This window comes from Myotis daubentonii, chromosome 13, assembly GCF_963259705.1.
Source record: "Myotis daubentonii chromosome 13, mMyoDau2.1, whole genome shotgun sequence".
Classification (NCBI taxonomy): domain Eukaryota; kingdom Metazoa; phylum Chordata; class Mammalia; order Chiroptera; family Vespertilionidae; genus Myotis; species Myotis daubentonii.
In genome coordinates this window covers 57,645,616-57,672,283 of record NC_081852.1, presented here as the reverse complement: position 1 = coordinate 57,672,283, position 26,668 = coordinate 57,645,616, and the positions used below count along the sequence as shown (strand labels likewise).

The window sequence follows — 26,668 nt, the reverse complement described above, 5'->3', positions numbered from 1 at the left end:
TATTCCTCCCAATTCTGCACTAGCTGTTTTGTCTAAATCTAAATTCCTTGCCTCAGGAAGCGTAGTGGCCACCAGGAACTGTATCCTGACTTTCTGGCAGAGCTAAGACATCAAGCAAGGCTCCAGACTCATCAGCCATTACCCATAGATCAGGCTGGTGTGGGAAAAGCACCGTGTTAACATATCCCCATTTTCATTCCAGCAGCAGTGGGGGGCGGGGGGGCGATGGGGCTGGGGGAACACCAGGTCTTGCCCTCAGGAGCAGCTAAGGCAGTTTTCTGTGCTTTGGTGAAGGAGGCCGTTGGCTTTTCTCAGTTGATGGCAGGTGACCAGAATGATCTCTGGGCTTGAGTTCAGAAACCGCATAGTCTACCAGACTTCCAGTGTCCCAAGGGGTCCTGTTGACGTTGAGTCCACAGAGTCGCAATGGAGTCTTAGACAGGAGTTTTCTTACCCATAAAGAAACGGAGGCTCGGGGAGGAAAGTGACTGGACCAAGACAGATGACACAGACAGGTGGTGGCCGGAAACAGGTCTGAGGACTCCAGCCCAAAGCCGCCGTTATCTTTATTAATCCCTGTGTTCGTTTTGGGATCCATCTGCTTCCCTCTCTCCTTTTCCTTATGTGTGTGTGTGTGTTGGGGGGAAGGGGGGGTCATTCCAGGCAATTAACAGCCTTTTCTGTTTCTCAAAAGAAGAAGAGGGGATAAAGGGGTGAGAAAACTGTGTTTTCAGTCAACGAAGGGGATTGATTCATTCCATCCCTGCTTATGGAGGCCGGCTCTGTGCCAGGCACAAGGTATCCAGGATACCGCAAAGACAGCTTCCAGAGGTGGACACGGGGTCTCCCTAGATGTGGCCGGGCTCTCACGAGCGGCCCCCGCCGGCCGGCCGGGGTCGGCCCCACGTCCCAGAGCCCAGCGCGGTGCCAGGCAGCGGGGAACCCCACCAGGGAGCATCCAGCCCGGGCCAGGAGCTGGCTTCGCGCGCCCTCGGTCGCCACGGCAACCAGGGAGGCGCTGACCCCCGACCCCGCGGCCCCGCCCCGTCGCGTTCCCGAGCGCAGCGTGGAGAAGGGCAACCCGGAAGTGCCGCCGCCCCCACCGCCGCCGCCCGTCCCCTGCCAGGAGCCGCTGGCCCGGCCAGGCCAGGCCGAGCGCGGTGCCCGCCGCCCCGCAGCCCGCGGCCCGCCGGCGCCCGGGCGGCCACATCCCTGCCCCAGGCCCCGCTCCACCCGCCGGCGGCCCGCCCCGCCTCGCCCCGCCCGGGAGGAGGAGCCGAGCGCGGGGAGGCGGAGGGAGCGGCTGGCGAGAGGGAGCGAGGCCGCGCGGGCCGCGGGCGGTTCGTATTACCGGGGTCGGAGGAGGAGCCCGGCGGGCCCGCGGGCCAGCCCGGGGCGGGCGGGAGGCGCGGAGGGAGCGCGGGCGGCCTGACCCGAGGAGGCGGGCGGGGGCCGGGGGCTGCGGATCGGGGCGGGCGAGCTCTCGTGTGCGGGGCGGGGGCGCCTCCCACCTCCGCAGCCCTCCGCCCGCGCCCCGGCGGCCAGGCCTCACCTGCCCGCAGGCCCGGGCGCCGCCCGCCGCCGCCGCCGCCGAGGGCTCGTCCCTGGGGCCGACGGGGCGTGAAGGTGCGGCCGCGAGAGCGGGGCCGGTCGGCGAGGCCAGGTGATGGTGGGCCCCTGTGTCTGTGAGGACAAGGGACCCCGAGAGCGGCCGCGCCCCCGCCCCCGGGCTGCCCCGGGGAGGGAGGCCCGCTGACATCAGCCCCCGGGAAGCTGGGCCGCCGGGCGCTGGCCCGGGCCCGTTCGGTGCCCTGAGGATGCGGTGATTGGGACCCGCTCCCCCCGGGAGGGGCGCCGCCTGCGCTGGGGACCTGGGTGCCGGGGACGGGCGGCAGGATGCTGTCCGAGCAAGCCCAGAAGTGGTTCCCGACCCACGTGCAGGTCACGGTGCTGCAGGCCCGAGACCTGAGGCCGAAAGGCAAAAGTGGCACCAATGACACGTACACGATCATTCAGCTGGGCAAGGAGAAGTACTCCACCTCCGTAGCCGAGAAAAGCCTGCAGCCCGTCTGGAAGGAAGAGGCCTCCTTCGAGCTCCCCGGCTTGCTGGTGCAGGGGAGCCCCGACAAGTACATTCTGGTCCTCACAGTGATGCACAGGTCCCTGGTGGGGCTGGATAAGTTTTTAGGGCAGGTGGCAATCAACCTCAATGACATCTTTGAGGACAAACAAAGAAGGAAAACAGAGTAAGTTGTGTCATTTATTTGGAATTTGGGGGAGCTTCGCTATGTCTTCCTTACGGATTTTCTGTTCTTGGAAATTATTGGTGCAATCTGGGGCATTGGTTTTAGGACTACATGACCCAGTTTCAGGCACCGTAGTGGCATGACTTGGAAGTAAAAATAGCCCTTGTGAAGAAACAGTTTTTAAATGGCGCCTTCAGGTGGTCCCTTTACTCTCATTTGTGCGAAGTGTTCATCTTAAATGACTGAGCATGTTGCACTGGATTGTAAGTATAAGAAGGCTGGATCCCAGTGTTGACCAGCTAACGCAACACGTGGGTAAATTGTTGTCTTTCAACATTACACACTTCCAGGAGATGGGATAGCAGAGCACTAAACCTGCCAGTATAATGTCATATATCTGTGTCGAACTCTGAAGCTGCTAAAAGATAAATGATCAAATTTAGAACTCAGTATGTCATTTCAACATTATAATCACAGTGGCCTTTATTTGAGTGCAGCCTTTTTTTTTTTTTTTTTTTTTTTTATAGTAAGAACATCTTAGTGGTGCCTAAAGCCGTTCAAAGAGGAAAAACATCCTCAACTTGAACACACTAACATTTTCCTTTGAATTTCCAAAATACGGGAGCTGCTGTATTACCTCAGAATTCGTTATGCAAAACCAGTGTGTTTAGATCATATTAAATGTCATATTGGGGCCGAAACCGGTTTGGCTCAGTGGATAGAGCGTCGGCCTGCGGACTGAGGGGTCCCGGGTTCGATTCCGGTCAAGGGCATGTACCTGGGTTGCGGGCACGTCCCCAGTGGGAGATGTGCAGGAGGCAGCTGATTGATGTTTCCAACTCTCTATCTCTCTCCCTTCCTCTCTGTAAAAAATCAATAAAATATATTTAAAAAAAAATGTCATATTGGAGACAGTGATTAAATTCTGGTGATGAAATGATGTAATGACACCTTCTATGAAAATGTGGCTTTTGAGCTTAGGCTAAATATATCCTAATTTAAAAAGCCATAATGTAAGTTAACACTGGGATGTTATGTCTTACATTGAAAAATAGTATGTTTTCAGAGATAGGTGTATTTACCCCTTCCTCAAACATAACTTTTCTGTTCTGAGAGAACATTATAATTGATGGAATTAATGAGAGATCAATATAGGTTGAATTTATGAGAGGAACTGAAATTTCACAAAATAGCCTTGCTGTTTATTTCAGTGATAACTGAAATTGACGCTTTTAGAAACTTTTTCATAATGGTAACTTTCTTGACACTTACATTAATTTTTTATTTTAAAGCAACCAACTCTTGTTTTTGCCTATGTGTTTCTTCCTGCAAGCTTTTCTTGATTGGAATTTTTATTTTTATTTAAAAAAGTTTTCCATCAGATCTTGACCTAAGATTTAATGCACAGGGTAAAAGGGTGGAGAGATAAGAAATACTAGGCATGTAAGACAAACAAAGGTAAATATTTAGATTAGTTAAGGATATGAAAACATTGTGAGAGAAAGGGTATTTAAAAGTATAAGGTTGAGTATATATCAGTGATTTTAATAAAACTGTTTGATACCTACAAAGTGGCATTTCGTTTCCTCTGAGGGATTTATCAAATTTAAATTGAAAATGGATAATTATCAAATAGTTTGTTTCAAATTACCAATTTTGGATGACACTATATAATATTCAAAGTGTTTTGAGTGTAAACTTGTAAGTATATTGTAACTTCAGATTTCATGCTGCATTGACAGTACTTCTACTGCGATGAATGATGTATTACAGGCCTTCCTCAAATGTAAATTTGCCAAGTGAAAGTAGGCCCAACTGTGAACCCAGAGTTGCAGAGGATAAAACAAGCTTTTAAAGTTTCTCCTTGTTTTACTCCTTATTTTTTGGCAACATCACAATTATAAAACATTTCGCTGTAAACAGTCATATTGTAGTCTCCCTATAGAAATTCTCTATTGGCTACTATATAAAATTGGTTAGAACTTTTTTGGGGGAAATGCTTTAAAATGTTATCAACAAGGCTTGCGATGTTATTGCATTCGAAGTGATTTTCATGTTATTAAATCCCTAACATTTTCTTTCTTTGTGGATAAATAGGGACTACATATTAGATGAGGTATCTTTATTGGTAATATTTCTAGATTTTTAATATATTTAATAGTTTCCTTTTGCAGCACAGCTGTGCATGTGGCACAGTAAGAGACAGACTTGAGTCACTGGTGTGTTGCAAGAAAGATATTTAATATTCTGCACATTGCTGAACCTTGTCAGCGTATTCCCAAGTGCTTTTTAGAAAACTGGTATGAATGATGAAGGTTACCAGCTGAGTTAGAAGACCCATGAAACTGCTGGGTGTGACACTTTTTACTCTTGACACTGAAGACAAGTATTTACAGCTTGTCTTCCAGTTGTGTCATGATAGGCAAAGAAGTGTGATAGCTAAAACTATTATTTTACTTATTTTTATACCTTGAAGTTAAATACCTTTTTTTTTTTTAAGGAGGATTGGGGGAAGGGGCCTGTGCCTGTACACTTTGAGCGGAGCATGGAAAAAGAACTATACCTCCCCCTTTCATGGGTGTCTGGGTTGGTTCTGGCACAAGATTTAAGGAAATAATACAATGTTTAATAATAGAATGGTAAAATTGTTCCTGCTGTTATGTAATATCTATTGATTTTTTTTTTTTTTTTTTTTTTTTTACGACAGGAGTACAGAAGTGGGTGATGTTGATTTTTTTTTTTTTTTATGCTCGTGAAAGTAATAACAATCACAGTCCCCAGAGTTAGGTATGACTCAGACACATGCCGATTTGAGGACTTTTGAGTGTGTCTCGCAGTGCACCTGTGCCCTGGCCTCTGGCACCCTTACTGCCAATCCTGTCCCATTTCTGACCACACAGCACCAATTGCTTGGGAATAGTTCCCACATGTGTGGTGGTTTTTGAACGTGGACCTGTGCCCACTAAAAATTGAACAGAGGCCATATACAGTTTAAATCCAGCACTCAAGAGGTGAAAAAAATCAGCCATTAATCCACTAAGCCCCGAATGCTATGTCTTCATTTTATCTGTTTGAAGCCTGGGAAAACAAGTTTTATCTCGGGGGCGATTTTTGAAGGTCTCATTAAGACTTCCCTTTCAAAACAAAGCACCTAAAGTTATTTGTCATGCCTCTATTTTAAATTAGTATATTTAAAGTTCTTAGCAGTATTTTGTGGAGGGGATAGGAGGAGGCCGGGGAATACTGTATTTACAGATTGTATTCAAGCACTGACTTGCTTTATTCTTTAAAGCTCATGTAAGTCTTTAGTGTTCCCTACAAAAAAGCAAAACAATGCAGAACCCACACACATGCGCACACAGTGTATTATAGCTTGGTTGTTTTAAAATACCATTCTAGAAATGATTCCGTTGACATTTATGTAGTGCAAGGTGAGCTGAGCTGCCTTCATGAAGCTTACACTCGGGTGTAGGATGCCTTGCCTTCGTTGGCTGTCAATCTCCTGATTAAATAGAGCCCGTAACATATGGCCAGCTGTGCATTTAATCTTATTAACATACATGCTTCATCAAATATGGAAGAACTTCTGTTTTCATGCAGATGTTATTCATCAGCCTTGGATATTTTCTTTATTGACTTTAACTCGACATTGGAAGTTACTTACATTCTCTGTGCCTCATTTTCCTCATCTCTGAAATAAGGATATTAAAGTAGAAGATTTATTTGTCTTATTTGTAAAATTCTATGAGTTTTGATTACCTTTACCCCCTTTCATTTATTGGGTTATTGTTTCACTTTTTTCTCAGTTTGCTTTGACTTGTTACACATGTGGAAATCCTACATGCTTGGTTTGTTTTTGTTTTGTTTTTGGTATATTTCTAACAAAGTGTACTCACCTATTTTCTGTAAAGTCTGAGATGTTACTGAGTATTTCTGCAGTGTCATTCATCAGAGTGTTTCTCCCCCATTGAAAATGATTCTATTTTCCAAATTCTAAGTTAGTAACTGGGTACCTAACCTTTTCTCATTTCCAGACTTTTCGAGTGCCCAAGTTTGTGTTCAAGGTTCTGTATCCCACAGAGTTTATTGCTGTCAGTTCTAGCCTCTACATCTTCAGATTTTGCCATTTGCCTCAGATAAAGGATTTTTCTCAGTTTAGGGTATCCGGTTGATGCTTTCTATTATGAAATATTCTTTTATTTTAAAAATTGCTTGTTTTGGTGCAGCTAGATCTTAATTGGCTGAATTGCTTCAAGTTAATTAAGAAAATATTTCTCTTGCATGTTACTTGCTAAAGTGTAGCTGGGATGTAGGTTCTGTGCCAGCTTTCTCTCCTGCCTGGAAAGACCAGTCTTCCACGTGCTGTACAGTAAATATACCTTCTTCTGGCATATCCTGTTAGTAACAATGAGAGAAAGCACTAATGTAAAATTAGACCAGAGCGCCTTTGTAGCTAAGAAAATTTGTTACACTTGATTAGAGCTGTGTTTAAATAATAACCCGTCTGCAGGAATGGATATTGTACTCCCTTGTTAAGTAATGTGAAAACATTGTAGAAACTTTTCTAGACTGGATTTTGCAGTTTTTTGGCTCTTTGCCCTATAGAGTGATCACTGTGACACTGACAACTGGAGACTTTCTCATGGGTAAAACTACTATTGAACAAAAGCAAAATAAACTTTGTTTCTTATACATTTTAACAGTGGGCAATGTCACACGGCGAAGTGACTAATAGCATAAGATTTGGCTCCAATTAAAATAATTTTTATTCAGTATTGTCACAGTAGCAATAGTAAATGAAACAAAGATTCTAACAGGAAGCATTTAAGCTTTCTATTTTCTTCAGAAACTCTTTATAAGATTTATTACTATTTGTCACTTCCTGCATTTTATTCATTTTGCATTTTTTACTCAGGAAAAGGCTTTGACCCGTTTTATATTCATCTAAATTACATCATATGCAATTTTCATGATTAATAAAACACATGTAGTGGACTCCAGTATTAACAAAATTATTTTAATAGTTTTTATGGAAGAAATTTGGGGATTGAACTGTTCATTACTTTATTAAAAATGTGGCCATTTGTCATTTTTATAGTGCCTCAAATGGTTTGTATCAATGAATTTTTTCAAAGTCAGTACTTGAGTGTCTTTTAATTTTAAAAAATGTTTTTAGGCCCTTAGCAACACTTACCCAGATGGAAACATAACAGCTCTTATAGGTAAGAATTTTTTTATGTGAATGATTTTCAAATCATGAAAGAAAAGTTTATCTGAAATCCTTCTCAAACTTACTGGAAACCTACTTCTTCAGTATACGTCACCTCCAGAGATAGTGGTAAGTTTTTAAAAACTGAACAATGAGTGAAACCAGTAGTACTTTGTCGGACAGTCTCCTCCGTTGCATAGATTACCTTCGTGTGCTTTACCCGAGAAGATATTTGTATGTAGCCACACTTGATGTCCTCTCTTCATTACATGTTACAACCCAGTTTTTCCTTCTCTTTAAGGTGGTTTAGATTAGAATCCAAACAAGGAAAAAGAGCCAAAAACAGGGGTGAGATAAAGGTCAATATTCAATTCATGAGGAACAATATGACAGCAAGTATGTTTGACTTATCAATGAAGGATAAAACAAGATCTCCTTTTGCAAAATTAAAAGATAAGATGAAAGGTAGAAAAAATGATGGGACATTTTCTGATACGTCTTCTGCAATCATTCCAAGTTCTCACATGGCGGATGCCAATTCTGAATTTTCAAGTGGTGAAGTACAGATGAAATCTAAACCAAAAAAGCCTTTCCTCCTGGGTCCTCAGCGCCTCTCCTCAGCGCACTCCATGTCTGACTTAACCAGGGCCCACGTGTCTTCTGAGAAACTGAAGCCTGGCACCATGGGCCAAGCGCATCTTCTCGGACGCCAGATAGAGTCCTTTGGAGCAGTGCCAGAAAGTGGTAGGTGACATATTCTTCCTGAGTGTATCCTCAGTGGCCTGAAATACCCTTCCTAGTTTTTTAAAGTTTAACTTCTAAAATTAAAAAATAAAAATTACAGTTTCTTGGTAGTATTTTCTAAATTTAGTGATCAAATATTTATTGAATACCTACTATCCTCAAAATTGGTAAGCTTATTAAGGACAGAGCTTGTCTGCATTCAGTATTAGATGATGTTAAAAAAAAAAGCGAGGCCCAGTCACTTTTCATGGCCTGGCTTCTTTTTTTAAAATAATTTTTTTTTATTGGTTGAATGATTTCAGAGAAAGAGAGGAGGGCTGGCGGGAGAAACAGGGAAACACTGATTTGTTGTTCCGCTTGTTTATGCATTTATTGGTTGAATCTTGTATGTGCCCTGATGGGGGATCAAGCCCGAAACCTTGGTGTGTAGGGACAACCCTCTAACCAACTGAGCTACCGGCCAGGGCTTGGCTTGATTTTTTTCTGTTGCTTCTCCTGTCTGGGAAACCTGAAGCATAAATGAATATTCCATTTAATCAGAACGTTTCTAGAAAAAAAACCTATGTTCAGAAGTAAGCAAGTAAATTTAATACTAATGATGAAAAAAAAGTCTCTGAGAATTTATGGCAGTATCCTGCCAAGTACAACCTCTAGCTTTGACATTATAGTCTGGTTTTTTCTTTCTGAGGTGAGTAAATTCCTGATTGTCGAGCAATATACTAATTATTATTAGCCTACATACTCCAGATTGCTATACCATAGCATTTTAGGCTTGTTTTCTTTGGTTATATTAAGGTTAACTCTTTAAATAGCTAATTGCGCTCATTCTAAAAGCAGCAGTGTGCACACAGAGTGTGTCATAGTGTGATGTAATGTGTGACTGATTATGTACTGACTACAAAATTATCTGCAGGAAGTCTCAAATCTCCACACAGAAGAACATTAAGCTTTGATACTTCTAAAATGAACCAACCCGACCGCAGTGTGGATGAAGGTGCACCGTCTTTCGGAAGACAACATGACCCATTTACAAATGTGACGGCTTCATTACCCCAAAAGTTTGCAACACTGCCAAGGAAGAAAAATCCATTTGAAGAAAGCAGTGAATCCTGGGATACCAGCATGACTTTGTTTTCAAAATCAATTGAAGTAAGAAAAGAAAATAAAAGAGAGAAAAGGGAGAAAGTTAGCCTGTTTGAAAGAGTGACGGGAAAGAAAGATAGCAGAAGGTCTGATAAACTCAACAATGGGGCAGCCGATAGCCCCAGTGACTTGAAATCACCTAATGCGTTTAGTGAAAATCGGCAGGACTATTTTGATTATGAGTCGACTAATCCGTTTACAACAAAATTCAGGGCTTCAAATATAATGCCATCTTCAAGGTAAGCTTACCATGGGGTAAGTTGTGCTGTTTGAGAAATATTGTACTTGAAAGTATCAAATACCCCTTTTTAAAATACTTGAATATTCTAAATTCCTTTTATTTAACTTGAAAAAATATTTATCTTATTTTTCTAATTAATTATGGAGTCAGACAATGTTGCAAACATCTTTGGATTTGAACTTTTTATCTTAGAAGGATGAAAGATTCTGATTCCTTACCCTACTTTATTTGTACTTAGTGGGCCAATAGCAGCCCATGGGCCATTCCGTAAGAAATACTGGCTCAGGTATTAATGGTTTTCATAGTAGTTGTTAACTGTCCTCATCAAATTGCTGTGTAGAAGTAGTTTTATTTGTGAATGTTTATTGGGATTCAGGGACCCTTGTTGGGCACTATAAATACGTCAGAAAATATCTATGTAATCATTTATAGTTGTAGAAATAATCACTATCATAAAGATTAGATTTGCAAAATCTGAGTTCTCAGTTGTGTAATGAATGGTACTTTTCCCATTTCTTAGTGCAAGTTGGAACCATACACATTTAAGATTATGGATTTTGCAGAAAAAGAAAGATGGAATAGCCAATTAAGGAACCTCAAACAAAGAATAAGATGAATTTATTGTGATTTTAAGCAGTTATCATAGAAGTGCATGGTAGAATGTTTGCCGTGTAACAGAAGTTTTTCCTCGAGGCACTAATGTTTACAGACCTCAGTGGGAATCCTGGCTTAGCAGCTCTATGACCTCTGTAAACCTCAGCATCCCTACCTTTGAAACAAAGAAAATAATTCCTACCTGGTAGGATTGAGTGATGATAAATGATAAAGTATAAGGTACAAAGCCAGGCCCCAAATAGGGAACCCATAAATGGTGGCTGCTATGTTGTATATTCTGTTGTGTCATATTTTATTTAAACAATGCTTAATTTTGTCCCACTATAAATATAAACTATAGCATTGACAGTTAACCCCTTAGACCAGTGGTTCTCAACCTTCCTAGTGCCGCGACCCTTTAATACAGTTCCTCATGTTGTGGTGACCCCAACCATAAAATTATTTTCGTTGCAACTTCATAACTATAATTTTGCTACTGTTATGAATCGTAATGTAAATATCTGAGACGCAGGATGTATTTTCATTGTTGCAAATTGAACATAATTAAAGCATAGTGATTAATCACAGAAACAATATGTAATTATATATTTGTTTTCCGATGGTCTTAGGCGATCCCTGTGAAAGGGGTGTTCAACCCCCAAAGGGGTCGCGACCCACAGGTTGAGAACCGCTGCCTTAGACTGTGCTCTCCTACCTCTCTATATATAATCTAACGATTCATTGAAACATGCATTTAAACCTTTCAGAAGGAAGTGTGTATTTCTTTTATTTTCTTTCAGTAATGGGTATTTGCTGTGGCTTTAGAAAGTCTTGGTCAGTTTTCTTTATAGACTATAGAAAAAAATTTATTTTTATCTTATGGCATTAATATTTTAATAAGGAGTCCATAGTTTTGATATGCTATTCTTAAATATTTTATTTTGGGATTTTACATAGTGTACTTTGCATATTGCATTAAGTCCTAAATTATGGGGGTAAATAGGAATCCATTTGCATTTTTCCCCTTCCTTTACTGAACTTTTTTTGAAGACAACTGTCTAAGATAACTTAGAGATTGGGTAGTTTATATTATTTTAGAGTCAAAGAAAATGGGAAATGGTAGGAAAATAATGTTTTAAAATTATGGCAGCATATGGGAAAATAGGTACCCTCAAAGCTACACTGGCCCTACACTTGGGCTATTATTATGTGGACGGCCATTGGTTTTAAAAGTGAGTGTGGCATTTTGCCAGATTTAGGCTTTGTTTTTGGGTTACTTCAATATTAATGCATTTTCTGTACAAATTAGAGCTGTTTCATGTTATCTGTACAAAATGATTGCAAGCATATAAAAAACAATAGATTTTAAAACCTTAAGACTTCCTCTTTTTTATATTCTCTTCATATTCTGTGAGATGCCAGAATTGAGAACAGAAACATTTGTAAGTTCTTGGGAAGTTACTCTTTTTGTGTCAAAAATCACCTTTGTAGTAAATTTAAAACATTTACAATGAAGTAGCTCTAATTAATAAGATTGATATAAACAGATCGAGGGAGCGCATGCCATTCCCACTGGGGGGAAGCAGCTTTTCCTCCTATGGAATTTGGGAGGGTATGGTGGAGGCAGTTTTGCCTTTACAAAACAGCGGATGCCTGTTTATCGTCCAGTATCACCCCTCGGTTAGAGGGGACTTTTACATTTCTCACACTAGCATCTACAGCAAGTGCCTTTTGAAGCTATAGGCTCCCATCACTGGGACGCACGCTGTGCATTTTCCCCAGTAGTGCTAAGTAGATCTCTACTGAGTTTCCTGGGCTCCTGTGACAGGTTTGTGGGAATGGGGACGGAGTTAAGGGTAAGATCTGTAGCCGTGGCGCTGAGTTTGTTCTCTGGGTCGGCTGGCTTACCTGTGATGGCAGGTGCACGAGGACTGTGTTGTTACCTCTGAGTGAGTAATGCCATTACAACAGGAGAAGTTTCTTTATGCCAGACATTTCTAAAGTACCGAGAATCACTTCCTTAGAAGTTCGCGTTTTCATTTCTTAGTGTCAGTAAAATCCGCCTGAAGAAATCACTTTGTAAATCACAAAAATCCTGCATTTTGCTTCTGTTTCTGGAATAGATCCCAGGGCCTTGCAAGAACTGATAAGAAAATGAGTTAGGGTTTTTGCGAGGTTACTTCAACAGAGAACCAGGGCTCTTTGAACCCCTTTCCCTGAGGTGACTCAGTCTCCATCCTCTTCAGGCCCTTCTTGGAGGCCCCTCCTCCTGGAGGGAGGTAGTGAACCTGCAATGCAGAATTTTCCTTTATGTCTGACTTGCCCTGGCATCACGTTGTTCCCTACCAGACCAGTCCCTCTGCCCCCTCCCACCACCATGAACAACTGGGGGGCAGCGCCTGCATTTCATTCATTTTTCTGCCCTTAATCTCCAGCATGACGCTTGGTAGGTAGTAGGTGTTAGAAAAACATTTTTGAATAACTGAACATAGAACAGACCGATTTCCTAAAAGGCTACTTCCATTCCCAGAGTCTGCTTGGCGCTCAGTGTGGGCTGAGAGGATCTTTCTGATAGGCTGAAAACGGATCCATAAAGGCAAATGTGTGCATTTGTATGCACAGCACAACATTAAAAATCTAAGAATTTCTAAGGACTATTGAAATTTAATATTCATATCCTAAATAGCACATTTCTGGAGCTTATCAGGAACTCTGGATTAGTTAGGATAGGTTATCCCCTGTAATAAACATCCCCAGATGTCAGTGGCTAATCACAGTAGACGTTCATTGTTCATTGTTGTCACAACCTAATTCACTAAGACGGGGATGATAGGTGGGTGCTCTGCTCCCTACAGTCATTCAGGAGCCAGGCTCCGTCTTGTGACGCCCTCCTTTCATACATGACCTCCAGGGTCATGCAGCAGGGAGAGAGAGTGGAGGATCACATGTGGGACATGTTTATGTGCCAGGCCTGGCAGTGGTGTGCATTGTTCCCATATGTCCCATTGGCCAGAGCTCAGTCCTGGCCCAACCTCAGTACAACCAGTTAAGAGATCCGGTTTAGCTATGACTCTGAGGAAGCTGTACTGGGTGTGGGGAGTTCACAGTACTGTTTGCTGCAGATGCCAGTTCTAAGAAGCCTGCATGCTAACACTTGGCATGCTGCAAAACTCGTACTACATGCACAGGTACGTGAAAGTACAGTTGGAATTATCAGCTTATTACTGACATTCAGTTGTTTGTGTTTTAAAGTTGCTTCTACTCTTGCTTTTTAATTATAAATCACAGGTAGTTTAGCGTCATCAGTATTAACTAATTTGGAGTATGATTAACCCTACAGTTTGTAAAGCCCTGCTTTTTTGCATCAGCACTATATTGTTTTCCAAAACCAAATACACCTAGATGTTTGTGATACCATTTTCAATAATGTGTTCACACCCATTTTTTTTCTTTAACACTGGGCTGTTTTTCCACTGAAAAGTGGAAGTGGGTGGTGAGTTCACCAAAGGACATCATACACACACACACACACACACACACACACACACACACACACACTCTAGAGGCCTCATGCATGAAATTCATGCACTGGGGGGCGGGGGGGGAGTAAGGTCCTCTCAGGCCAGCCTGCACCATCTCACAATCCAGGACTCCTCAGGGGATATCTGACTGCCGAACATCCCTCTCACAATCCGGGACCGCTGGCTCCTAACCACTCGCCTGCCTGCCTGATCACCCCAAACCCCTCTGCCTGCCTGCCTGATCACCCCAAACCACCTCTGCCTTGGCCCCCGCTCACCGAAGCTTTGTCCAGAATGACATCTGAAAGGTCGTTTGGCTGTCTGATCTAATTAGCATATTATACTTTTATTATTATAGGTATTTTTTAACAGATACACAGATAGACCCCATTACATAGAAACATGTGACCAAGTTCTGGGTTCTTGAAGAATTAGTGGAAGAGATGTACAGCATTTCCAGGACTTGTCCATGAACACCTCCTCCACACTCTTCCACATTGTCTCTCTTTCTCCATACCTAAGCTGGGGGTTGGCAAACAAGACTCAGGGCCCCATTCTGGCTTGCTACCTGTTTCTGTGAATAACATTTTCTTGGAGCACATTTCACCCAGTTGTTTATGGCTACTCTTATGCTAGTTGAGTAGTATAGACTGTTTGGCATGCATATTTATTAAAAATATTTTTTTTAACAGAAATAGTTTCTTGAACTCTGTGCTAGCTGAATGGAAATCTTTGAGAAGGGCAGATTCGTAAGATAGGAGCAAGCTGCGTCCCTGAATGCATGGAAGGCCACTAACCAAGGACACCCATTGTGTCTTACCTGAATGATGAACTCTCAGAGTATTAAATTACTGTAATTTTTATTTATTTATTATAGCACTTAGCATTATTATTATTTGGCACGTAGGGCACAGGAGTCGTAGTACCTTTTGTTCTGTTCAGGAAAGCCTCCTTCAAAAAAGCTAAGAACCCACTCATTTGCAACACCAAACTCTGCTTTCTGTTTTTCAAGGCTTATTGTATTTTAGGCTTTTCTCAATTGTGCAACTTTTCTTTTACTATTTGTCCTCTCTGTTCTTGGGAAGTTAATTTTCTTACCTCTCTATCCTGAGGCCCTTAAACATTCCCATCTCCATTCTTTGGCTCAGCGGTAGAATGTACTCTTAACCCACCTGCATGTCCTAAGCCTGTCTATCCTTGATGCTAAAAACTCTTCAGTGCCTTTACTTCTTTCTTGATCAGTAATGTGATGTTTCCCTTCTTTGGATTTCTGCTGATCCAGGAGGACATAATTGCTGCACCATGTTTATTGTTTCTGGGTCTTAGTCTTCCTAACTAAGGTATATAAGCTTCTTCGTTGGGCTGAGTCTTTAGTGCTCATAGAACCTAGAGCAGGGCGTGTCCTCACTGCTAAGCATCAAGAGTTCCTGGGGATTTTTTAAAAACTGATTTGTTGAGCCCTACCTCAGACTGAATTAGAATCTTTAGTGAATGGGTCTGAAATAAAAATCAACATTTTAAAAACTTCCCACTAATTCTCAGGTGTAAACATTGCTGATCTAAATTAAATCATCTATTTCACAAGTACGTAATGATGAATAGGAATCAGGACTTGTGTTTGTATACTCATAGCTGAACATACAACTGTTTAGTCACATTAGCTTTGCTTGCAGGGTCCTAACTAAGGTAGGGGGCACAGTAAGAAGGTCAGCCTGACGAAACCAGGGAAGTGGAGAGGAGTAGGAGCTTTGGCCGAATAGCTAAGGAACATCTGAATTATAGTAGGCATTGAAGGCCGGGCAGAAATTTCCGACTATTAAATACTGATGCCATCTATGGATGAATTATTTCTCAGGATTCAGGAAGGACTGAAGAGCACCTAGTTAAGGGAATTAATTAATATAGGAGAAAATTGGATGTGTAGATCTTCTTCTGAAATTTAAATAATGTAGTTAATAATATAGGCATACCGTGAGAGATGAGCTAATATTTCCTGTTAGAGGAGCAGCTTAACAGAGAGCTCAATTATGGGAGATATTTTTACCAGATAATTTTGTTGGGCCTACCCTTCTGTTTGTGACTGGCACAAAGAACATTCTTTTCCACCTCATTGTGTTGTGAGTATCATGTAGCAAACTCTTAGTCGCTCTATGATAACTTAATGGTATGTTTTTTAATATTATTTTGGTATCATTGATTTTATTAGAGCACCTATGCATATATTTCCATTTGCCGTGTTTGCTGTGCAAAAACATATCTTCTAATTGTCATCTGTACAAAAACATATCTTCTGATGAACTTTGGCCAATCAGTTATTTTTGAGGGCAGTACAGAAATAGTGTCTAAGATCAAGACCTCATATTTATCACTGATTTTTTATAGTTTTGCATGACAAGTATGCCTTTGGCCTTTGGGATCATGTTGACCTACTTCCCTCTTTCTCTTCTTTCTTTCTTTCTTCCTTTTCTTTTTTCCTTCACTAGTCAATTCCTGTCTATGGTTGTATAATATATTTCTTAGAAGCTATAAAAATTGGTTACCTAGACTGTATTTAAATGTGTTTCTAATTTTCACAAATCAAAAAAATCACCATAGGCTTACATTAAGTAACCATTGATATAAAGTTATATAGCATGTCCATAAAAAAAAAAATGACTGTTTACTGTAGGCTTACATTTTAAAAGTTATAGTAAACAAATGATCCTAAAGAAAAGATGCTATTCTTAGTTTTAAAACCTTCCTTTTTATAATGCTCCTTATGGAGATTCTTTTCTTGTATAAGTGGAAAGCTCTGTCTTTGGCATAATAAACCTTAAGACGTACAAGGTTTATTTTAATAGCAATATTTTTGTTCATATTTGTCTAATATTGAAGATAATTTGCCTGACATTCTTGGCAGGCTGTAAATCTTTTACACATCTGAAAATTTGTAGCCTTATTTATGAGGTAGAAAATAAAAACTTGGAGGTGATTTTTTAGATCCATTAATCCATTAATGCCCGGGGATTTACAGAATGTATCTAATGAAGCCGTGACTGGGAACATGAAGTATGCAGTGTGATTAGTTCCCACTAACTAGAACTTTACGTTTAACTCCCCAGATACTACTTGAAACTTTTTTACCCTTTGTGGTCCTAATACTCATTATAATAGTCTCATTAATTGGCACATCTCCCAATGGGTTAATTTGCAGATACCTACTATGCCGTCCTTTGGCTAAGTCACTAATGCAAATTGATATTTATAGACTTCAAAATTGAAAACAAAAAAAGCTCTGTAACAAAAAAGACAAACTTTGCTAAGTTGTTATTATTTTGAGCAGAGAGATTGAGATACAGAAAGACTCTGTGAGAGAAGAAAACAAGCCAAAAAAAAAAAATCCACAAAAACTACTGTAGGCTAATAAACTGATGTGAAAATTTCTCAATTTACAGCGCTTGACAGGTGCTAAAAGAAAAGCATCTTTAATTTTAATGTGTTGTTAGGACCTCTTTAGAGAGACTGTACAAGTTATTAACAAGGTCCTCTGAGACAGGAGACGGGTAATTAACAAGACCTATGGAGATATAGTTTAGGTAATTAACGAGCTCTTAGGCACTGGACACAGGATAACACATAGTGAGTCCCATAGTTAAAGAGAACAGGTTGTTATGATATGATCAAATACAAGATAGAGCATGGAAGTCCTCTTGAGGTTTCTGATAGGAAAGTATTAAAATTGTATTCCAGTGACCCCAGCTCACCAAGTTTTGTGAATCAATATGTAATTTTTTGGAGGGGTTTAACTTTTAATATATTATTTGAGAGGATTATTTCTGTGTCAAATCCAACGAACAGGAAAGCTTCTTACATGTAGATTAATAATCTTTGTTAATTGTCATTAGTGAACATGTGTATCTTAAGACTAATACATTGGAAAGACAAAAATTATATGTTTCTGAATTGTTTTGGATATTTATTGTTCTGTTTATTTTTTCATCTCTGGCCTGTTGTCTAAAATTGCCTATTCCAAGCTGACCTTACTTTTCTCATCCATGTGAAAGCTGTCAGGACCCAGGCCTGAGAGGAGACCACCCTTCAACACTTTGGTTTTTAACGATACGCACAGGTCCTCCAGTCATGCTCCTGTGGTACCTTCAAGTCTGAGACTTGTTCTTCCCAATTTCAAATATTTGATCTAGTTATTTCCTGTGTAAATTTGAAATTGTTGGGGGTGTGAATTGAGTTTTGATTCAGAATACTCCTACATCAGCAAACCCTTATTATAAACATTTTATATTCTACTAGAGGCCCGGTCCATGAATTCATGCATGTGTGGGGTCCCTGGGTCTGGCTGGGGATTAAGGCCGATTGGGGCCGTCTCGCCCAATCCCAGTCAGGGCCGAGGATGGGGGTGTGGGGGTGGGTCTGCAGGAGGTTGGCCAGCTGGCAGGGGGAGGGGCAGTAGGGACTGCAGGAGGTTGGCTATGGGAACACACTGACCACCAGGGGGCAGCTCCTGCGTTGAGCATCTGCCCCCTGGTGGTCAGTACACATCATAGCTACTGGCAGTCATCCAGTCATCCAATCGTAACAGTCGCTTAGGCCAGTGGTCGGCAAAGTGCGGCTCACGAGCCACATGCAGCTCTTTGGCCCCTTGAGTGTGCCCACGAAGTTTCAATCGCACTGTACGTGCACGCCCGCACGTGGTATTTTGTGGAAGAGCCACACTCAAGGGGCCGCAGTTTGCCAACCATTGGCTTAGGCTTTTATATACAGAGATAAAGACTAAGTATGTAAAGAAAGCCCTGCAGGCCTTCTGCTTTATTCTCGTGCTTCCTCACAGTGTGGCTAGGTCAGTCCAGCAACATGATTTTTTCCCCCACCTCAGATTTGGTGATAAGATGATGTTTTCATTTTCATTAGTTTTTAAATATTTACTATATGCATGGAAATCAGAGGTTATGAAGATTGAAATCCTGCTGTTAGAGCTCATAGAAGCAGGCATGTAAATATTAGGTCTGAATTCTCTGCTGGACATGATATAGGTATTGGGGAACCATGAAAGATTTTTAAATTGGATTGTAATGTGATCAAAGTAATATCTTACAGATAGCCCTGTACCATGGGGGATCTGCTGGGGTCAGGGGTGGAAGGAAGCGTGAAGGACTTGGGGCAGGAAAACGAGTTAGGACATTAGTGTGATGGTTGAGGTGAAAGCTGATGGCGGTCCCTTAGTAGTGAGGATGGAAAAGAAGAAAACATCTCTGAGATATTTTTCTGGTCTAAAATAGGATTTACCATTCTACTTTTGTGTGTATATGTGGAGGGAGGAGAGGGATTGGTCAAGAAGAAACAATGAGGATTATTCCAATGATATGTGTCCTCAATTGATGCTCTGCCTGTGGTGAAACACAGCATTGTGAAGGTTATTACAGCGATGTCAGGTCTGTAGCCTTTTGAATCAAACTTGGCATTTTAATCTTGATGGCGAGGTTTGAGGTTTTTGTTTTTAATAAGATGTCCTCTTGTTTAGAGGTTGTGTGTGTTTTTTTAGAAATTATGTGTTTTGAGCTGATGGAGACAAGTTAAGCTAATATCAACATGATAATAGCTCTGGAAAGGTTGATTTTTAATACTGGAAACACACTTTGGCTTCTTTGAACAGAAGAATGCAAATTTCTGTAATCACTTATGGATTCAATGCATTTAAAGTGTGTTCACCCTCGCATTGTAATTACTGTATGCATTTCTCTCCAGTGGTTTTAGCTTTACTCAGTTCCGTGTTGGACCTCTTTTGTCAGTTTCTCACTAAGAGAATGACTTCTGTTTCTTCTGTGTGCCCCACCTTCCCAGGCCTCCTGCTTTGGTGTTCAGAACATTTCCTTTTGGGCCTTTATAACCATATCACCTGTGATTACTTTTCTTCATAACAATAAGCTTTAACTTTTGGAAAACAGGTACCGTTTCCATATATTTAATATATGGTGGGAGTGTTACCTGTGGCCAGGCTGTTCTAAGTAGCTGCTGCTGGTAGAAGATAAAGCGGTTAACTTGATTATGAAATGAGTTTTCTTTTTTGCGTTTGTCTAGTGTCTAAGAACGTTAGGATCCAGACATTTGAATCCTTGAGCTTAAATTTTAAAGATAAATGAGGGCTCTTTGATTTGATGTGTTCCATACAATATAGTATAATATTATTATGTAACAATAATTAAATAGAAATATATAAATATTAAGATATATAAATATTTATTACATATTAAGTATTATACATCAAATACATGTTTTTATGTATTTTATTTTATATATATTTTTAAGCTTAGAGCTCTTTCTGACCAACATGCTAATATCTCTTGAAAAGCAATTACATGAATCAGTTTGGCCTAGAATGAAACTTAATTCACATGGCCCGTGTGTAGAGCTGTTTTAACAGACACGTATGTCAAGCTCCATTAGGGTTGGGCTGAGTGGGTTGAAGCGATGGTTCATAGAGAACTGGTGGCCGCACCGGCTGGGCAGAGGGAAGGTGCACAGTGGCCTGTAATCCAGGCAGTGACTGTGTTGAACACGGTGCTTGCTGAGGGAAGGTGCAGTTTGCTCAGAATTTGGGAAATGCTTCTTTAAGGAAGAGGCCTTTGAGCCTGTTCTTAACCATAGACAATGATTTTATAAGGTAGGGCATGAGTAAGAGAGTTATTTCAGTAAATAGCAGGAAAGCATTAAAATTGCGAAGGAAGATTTTATAAATAGGGACTACGTTAGCTCTTTACCAACCACTTAGTAATTTCACCATTTCTTTTCTAGTCGGAGTCATGGAGCTATATATACTCCATGTCTGTCATTCCCCAAGGAAGTATGTTGCTACTTTAGGCGACCAAGGAGCCAATTAGGAGGGTGCCCTGCCGCACCTCTGCATTGAAACCGCTTTTTATGGAGCCTGGTGCGGGAATGGGGGTGTTCAAGTTAATCACATATTTTGTTTACTGGAGGTGTACATTATATTTTTTTCATATAGATTATTTTTAAATAAAATACCCAAACTAAATAAAAAATGTAAATCATCCATAATTTAATATTTGATTCAGAAGATCTATTTAACTTCTTCCACCCATGGATTTTACAGAATAACATGAAAAAAAATATATATATAGTAATATAATACTCAGGTTTTGGAATCAGTGTGGTGTGGATTTGAGTCTGTTGAATAGCTGGGTGATCTTACTCACCTCTGAGCCTCATTGTTGTTCAGTGTTACATGGGATAAAACTACCTTGGTGTTATGCAGGGGCATGAACACTGTGCCAGGGTAGCGTTTGCCACAGGGTGAGTCTGGAAACAGTGGCTCTCTCTGTGATTTTACTGCACAGCATCTACAGAATCACTTTACGTTAAGTGAAGTTATTAGTAACAAAATATTCTCAACTTTAAAAAACTTAAATGCAGGTGGAATTTAGGAGCCGACCAGTAAAGCGTATACATTTGGAAGGAAACAATAAACTTGATAGATTTTCTAGTTTCTTCAAAGATACATGTTTAGTAATAATCTTTGATGAAATAAACCAAACTACATTGAAATTTAGTAAAAGTAGAAAACTTATTTTGTTACTATACAAGGCAAAGGTATTATACCTACTATTGCTATAAATTCCTGTGTTCAGAAATTCTTGCATAGCACAATTAAGGACAGATTAATCGTGTGGTAGATTTCTAAGCTTTGGCTCTGTCTTAAAGCATGCTGACTATTTCCTAACTCACGTGCTGAGCTCAGATTAAATTGTGAAAGAGGACATCATAGCTTCCTCTCCAGAACTTGGCCTTGTCTCAGGTACAAAGCCAGCTTGGGTACTCTTGGCCAGGGGCATTGTGGGCTCTCTGTCCTTTTGTGCCGAGTCCAGCAGGACCCAGGGGCAACTTGCCTCATTGCTTCCCTCATGGAAGAATTACCTCTGCACAGGTTGTCCTCATTCTTTCCTCAGGAAAAAGCTGATCCAGGGCACTGGGTTGGCCTGGCTCATACAGAGACAGAGCCTGTGCTGGGTCTGGCCCTGGTAGGGGCCTGGTGCCTTGTTCTCATCACACCTTTCCAGCTTTACAGTTTTGCTTCTAAAATGAATAACTTGATTCCCACCTCCATCCCCATCCCCAAATCCAAATAGACTAGTGCAGGGGTCGGCAAACTGCAGCTCGCGAGCCACGTGCAGCTCTTTGGCCCCTTGAGTGTGGCTCTTCCACAAAATATTGACTTCTGCGCATGGGCCACGAAGTTTCAATCGCACTGTACATGCGCGCCCGCACGTGGTATTTTGTGGAAGAGCCACACTCAAGGGGCCAAAGAGCCGCATGTGGCTCGCGAGCCGCAGTTTGCCAACCTCTGGACTAGTGGACCTATGGCAGGCAGAGGACCAGGGTCTACTCAGAGCAACGGGGTGAGCACAGCCTAACTTCTCAGAGTGACAGTACTCCTAAAGATTTGGGGAGAAAGATTCTTTTTTTTATCAAGAGAAAGACATGATTGTAGTTAGAGTGAAAAATGCAAAAATGTACCTGAAGTTTTAAGTTAAATTTGAGATGTCAAGGAAACGGTGCGAAAGAGAAAAATGAGAAGCTTATTTTTAAATAAATGGAGAACTGTTGGAATTCATAGGGCTTATGTTGAATTTGTGAATCGTTTGGTTGATTTATATTTAAAATAATTACTTCTTTTCTAGAATAGTAAGTTAAACTTGATTGAATATAATGCCTTAATTTCGTAAATATCTTGAAATCGTTACATTTTAGGACCTTTTCAACAATATATTTGTTACTGTTAAGATAGAAAAGCAGCTAGGTCTGAACCTGTTGTCCATGATCTTTGGTGTCACTGACCATAGTCATTAATTGTCTTGCCTGTGAGATCTCTTGAGAGATGTCCTGTGAGACTATTAATAAGTCAATTACTGTTGATCCCCATAGACATATCATATTAGGTTCTGTTTTGCTATTCATGTATTTAGTGTGCTTGCCCAGACCCAAGAGAGATAATGTAGTACTTTATATCATTAATTTGACTTGGTACCGATTTTTCTTTTTTTCCTAAAAAGAAAGGGAAAGAGACAATATGGAGTTGCACCTTGCCTCTTAAGCCCTGTCTGCTTGTGAAATAAACCGAATTGAAACATACAAAAGGTTGTATTCACTAGTGGAAATTCTCTTTGGGCACATCATTTCTTTGGGTTTTTACAAAGAGGATCATTCAAGAAACATTTCTTGAACTCCTTAACTTCTTTAAACTCTATTGAACTTCTACAGAATAAATGTTTTTAGTATTTTTCCAGAAAAATCTCAAGCTAATCTGTATTGTGGTCAGATACCTAAACTGGTGGACCTGGTTGGTGAAATGGATAAACTAGGTAGTTGAGTTGACTTTATTGGAGTCACCTTTCAATTCATATTGGCAGTTGTATCAGAAAAATTCTTCCTATCTTAAAAAGAACTGAAAAAAATCCATTAATATACTGTCAGGCCTAGATATACAGTAAGTAATAGTTATTATTCAGAAAAAAATCATTTCCTCTCTGGCCGCTTTATATCTTATTGAAACTTTTATTGACCTTCCATTGATTTACTCAGTTGACTCTTAGCTCAGCTTTTACACATTTTTACTAAGCACTGGCTATTCATTTAGTCAACATACCTTTGTTAAGCATCTGCCATGATGCTCTAAGTATTGTCACATGCGGGGACTGAAAAGGTTAATGAGATATCATTCTTCAAGGAGTTTATAGAAGAAAGGGGTGGGGAATCCAGGGATTAAGATTCACAAAAGGCAGACTTTTTAAAAATTTATTTTAGTGAGTGAGGAAGGAAGAGGGGGTGGGGGGAGAGAGGGAGAGAGGGAGAGAGAGAGACATCGATAGGGTGCCTCCTGTCTGGGGATCAAGCCGTCAACCTAAGTATGTGCCCTGACCAGGAATCAAACCTGCCACTTTTTTAGGTATACAGGTCGATGCTCCAACCAATTGAGGCATCTGACCAGGGCCACAAAAGGCAAAGTTTAAGAAAAATAAAATTTAGAGCAGTTTTAGGTTACAGCAAAATTGAGTGGAAGGTACAGAGATTCCCATGTATTCCTACCCCCACACATGCATAGCCTCCCCCATTATTAATATCCCCCACTAGAGTGGTGCATTTGTCACAACTGATTGACCTATATTGACACATTATAATTATACAAAGCCCATAATTTACATTAGGGTTCTTGTATATTCTATGGGTTTCGACAAATGTATAATGACATGTGTCCACCTTTATGTATTATAAAACCTTATTGATTACTGTTCCTTTGAAAACTTAATAACTGTGTTACCTGGAGTAAGCTTCTTAACTTTTCTGTGCCTGTTTGGTCTTCTGTAAATGGAAGTAAAAAGTAGCACTTCATGGGATTGAGTTAACATTAACATGTAAAGTGCTCACAAAGATACCTGGTAGGTACCACAGTTAAAAGTCCAATAAATATCCGTTGTTGTTGGGCCTATGTCTTTTTATTCTCCCTTGCTTCACTGTCAATGGGGCACTTCCCTTTTCCTCTCTTCAGACTCATTAAAGGTGCTGTTATGTTCTGTTACAGTTCTGTTTATACCCCTCCCCCAGCTACATTTGTCACCAGAGTGAAGCCTCGGGTCTCCAGAGCCCACTCTCTGAGTGAAACAGGAAGATCAATGGGCTACTCCCCTTTGAACATAATGAATGTCAGGAGTTCTTCTGTGATAGGTTAAAGTTGTACTTATCCCCATACACAATAAGGAATAACTGGTGCTCGATGTTACTCCTCGCTCCTTCCCCTCATGGTCCCCCAGCCAGGTGGGACGCCTCCTGGAGTTTTCAGATAACTTGAATCCACTTATTAAATACAAATGGATCAAGTTTGTAGACCAAAATGCACTTACCTTTATGGGGCCTAGAAAGAGAGGCATTATGGAAGATGTAATAATACTTGTTCTTAAATGCCTTCCAAAGAGCTCCCCGTGTTGTCACTGCGACTTCTCACTGAAGGACTTCAACCCCTAGAGCCAGGAACCTGCACAGTTTGCGTTGTCTTATACTAACAAGACTGTGAATCAGTTTTATTAGAGCTTTGTTCTTCTGTGGGTTTTTATTTTTATCTTGACAAGCACTTCATACTCCTTTTACTCTCATTAGTCCCTTCCCTGTCTTAGGAATTCTCGCTCCAAATGATTGTATTTATGTTTTTAGAAGAGAAAAGGAACGACAAAGAAAAAGACTCTGATCGTTGCCAAATGCGGCCGTGATTTCTGCAGTGGCCAGTTTCACCGCTTTATGAGCTCGGTTTGCTGTCCTGACCTATCTTCTGGAGGAGGCTAGTCCATAGTGAAAATCGAAGGACAGTTTCAAATTCTCACCAGTTTACTTACGTCTTTACTCAGTATTTGTTCTGCAGAATAAATCAATAGATGTTATAGGAGAGATACGAATGATGCCTTAAAATATACACAAGCACTATTAATTTCAAAATTTAAAATTAGAGTTTACTTAGAAAAAATTATTTAAATTTGGAAATAGCACAGAGTGAAAAATAAGTTTTTACTTAAAAACTTTAGAATGTTAAGGTAAAGCATTTTCTTAGTTTAAAAATCTTTTAAAAATATGAATTTAAAATATCTGCATCAGCTTAATAGTTACTTTAGAATCCCCTGCTACCCCCAAACTCCTTCAGTTCTGATTTCTAAAACAATTTCTTTTAATTGTGAAGTTTAACTTTGCCTGAAGTTCTTTCAGTGTGAGCATGTCTAAGTTCATTTTCTACCTGATTAAGAACACCATGTTCCTTAACCTGTCAACAGCTCAGTTGAGCAGTCAGACTGTATTATTCAATATCTTGTGTGACATGAGGACAGCAGTCCAAAGGGAAAGATATCACAAATTGGTGCCACACTTCGGTAAATAGAGACATTTTATTTTTCACCAAGCTAATTCAATCCAGTTCAGTTAACTCTTTTTCCCCCCTTAAGGAAGGATCAAAAAAAGCAGCGTGAATGCCTGAGTCCGTCATCTGTGTGACACGTCAGTGTGTGACTATAAAGCCGACCACAAGGGAGGGGTTCCGCCTTTAGACTTGAGACAATGCCCCATACAATTGCCCTGAGCCCGGGCCTGCACTGGGGATTGCTGAGTGGCAGGGGCTCCGATTACAGGCAGGTAGGATGGGAAATAGTGGGGCTCGCTGCACCCGGCACGCTTTTCCCTCCCTGCTGCGACCTGTTCAGTCTGATCTTTCTAATAATTCTCAGACGTGCTTCAGGCTGTCACGGAGTTTCATTTTAGTTCCAGAGGCCACAGCCATCGGACATTACGTATTGCTAGTTTTATGATCTTGATAAAATCTTGGTCCTACATGTCTGTTTCTTAAGAACCTTTATCCCAATAAATCTAATACCAGAATTTCTATTTCTTAGTTCACTGATTTCTTCCTGAGACATAATGCAATTTATATAGTCTTAATATTGTTTATTCTTCAAGGATGTAATGGGATGGATAATGCTACTGCCCATGAAATGTTTAAATAACATTTATGAAAGAAGACTAAAAGTACGAAACATTGTTGCCCGATGGATCAGGCCTAAGAGCCTCATCTTTGCATCAAACCCTTCAAGGGCTCCTCCCGCTGCTGCCTTGTGTTCCAGTCTCTTTGATGTCCACTGTGAACATCGCTTTCTAGCGGCCCAGGCTGTGCCCTCTGTTTTGAGAGTCCTCCCTCTCTGGCCTGCCAAACCGATTCTTCATGTCATTGAAAATCCTACTTCTCCATGGACTCAGGCCTTCCTGGACCAATTGCTGCCAAAGGGAACTTCTTTCCACTACAGGGTCTGACAGTGTCACTCACAAGGATGCTGTCCCCAGCCTCCCCCAAGTGCAGCTGGATGGACCATGCGCTTGCCCAGAATGCTGTGAGGTGCACTTTCTGGTCAACCCACGTGGCTGGTACGTTCAG

General features: G+C 40.9%; 1 protein-coding gene across 2 annotated transcripts in view; it reads left to right on the top strand.

Annotated features, from left to right (window-relative positions):
- Nucleotides 1-1,129: 1,129 nt before the first annotated feature.
- The window catches only part of RAB11FIP2 (RAB11 family interacting protein 2), a 38,142-nt gene continuing 12,603 nt past the window's right edge, over nt 1,130-26,668 (top strand). The window contains exons 1-4 of one of the 2 annotated variants that reach the window (XM_059661561.1): nt 1,130-2,246; nt 7,757-8,199; nt 9,113-9,581; nt 26,197-26,600. In XM_059661561.1, the coding sequence (XP_059517544.1) occupies nt 1,897-2,246; nt 7,757-8,199; nt 9,113-9,581; nt 26,197-26,203 (1,269 nt within the window). In that variant the 5' untranslated portion in view covers nt 1,130-1,896 and the 3' untranslated portion in view covers nt 26,204-26,600. Of the gene's footprint in view, nt 2,247-7,756; nt 8,200-9,112; nt 9,582-26,196; nt 26,601-26,668 lie in introns of those variants that run through there. The other variant, XM_059661560.1, reaches the window with a different exon arrangement.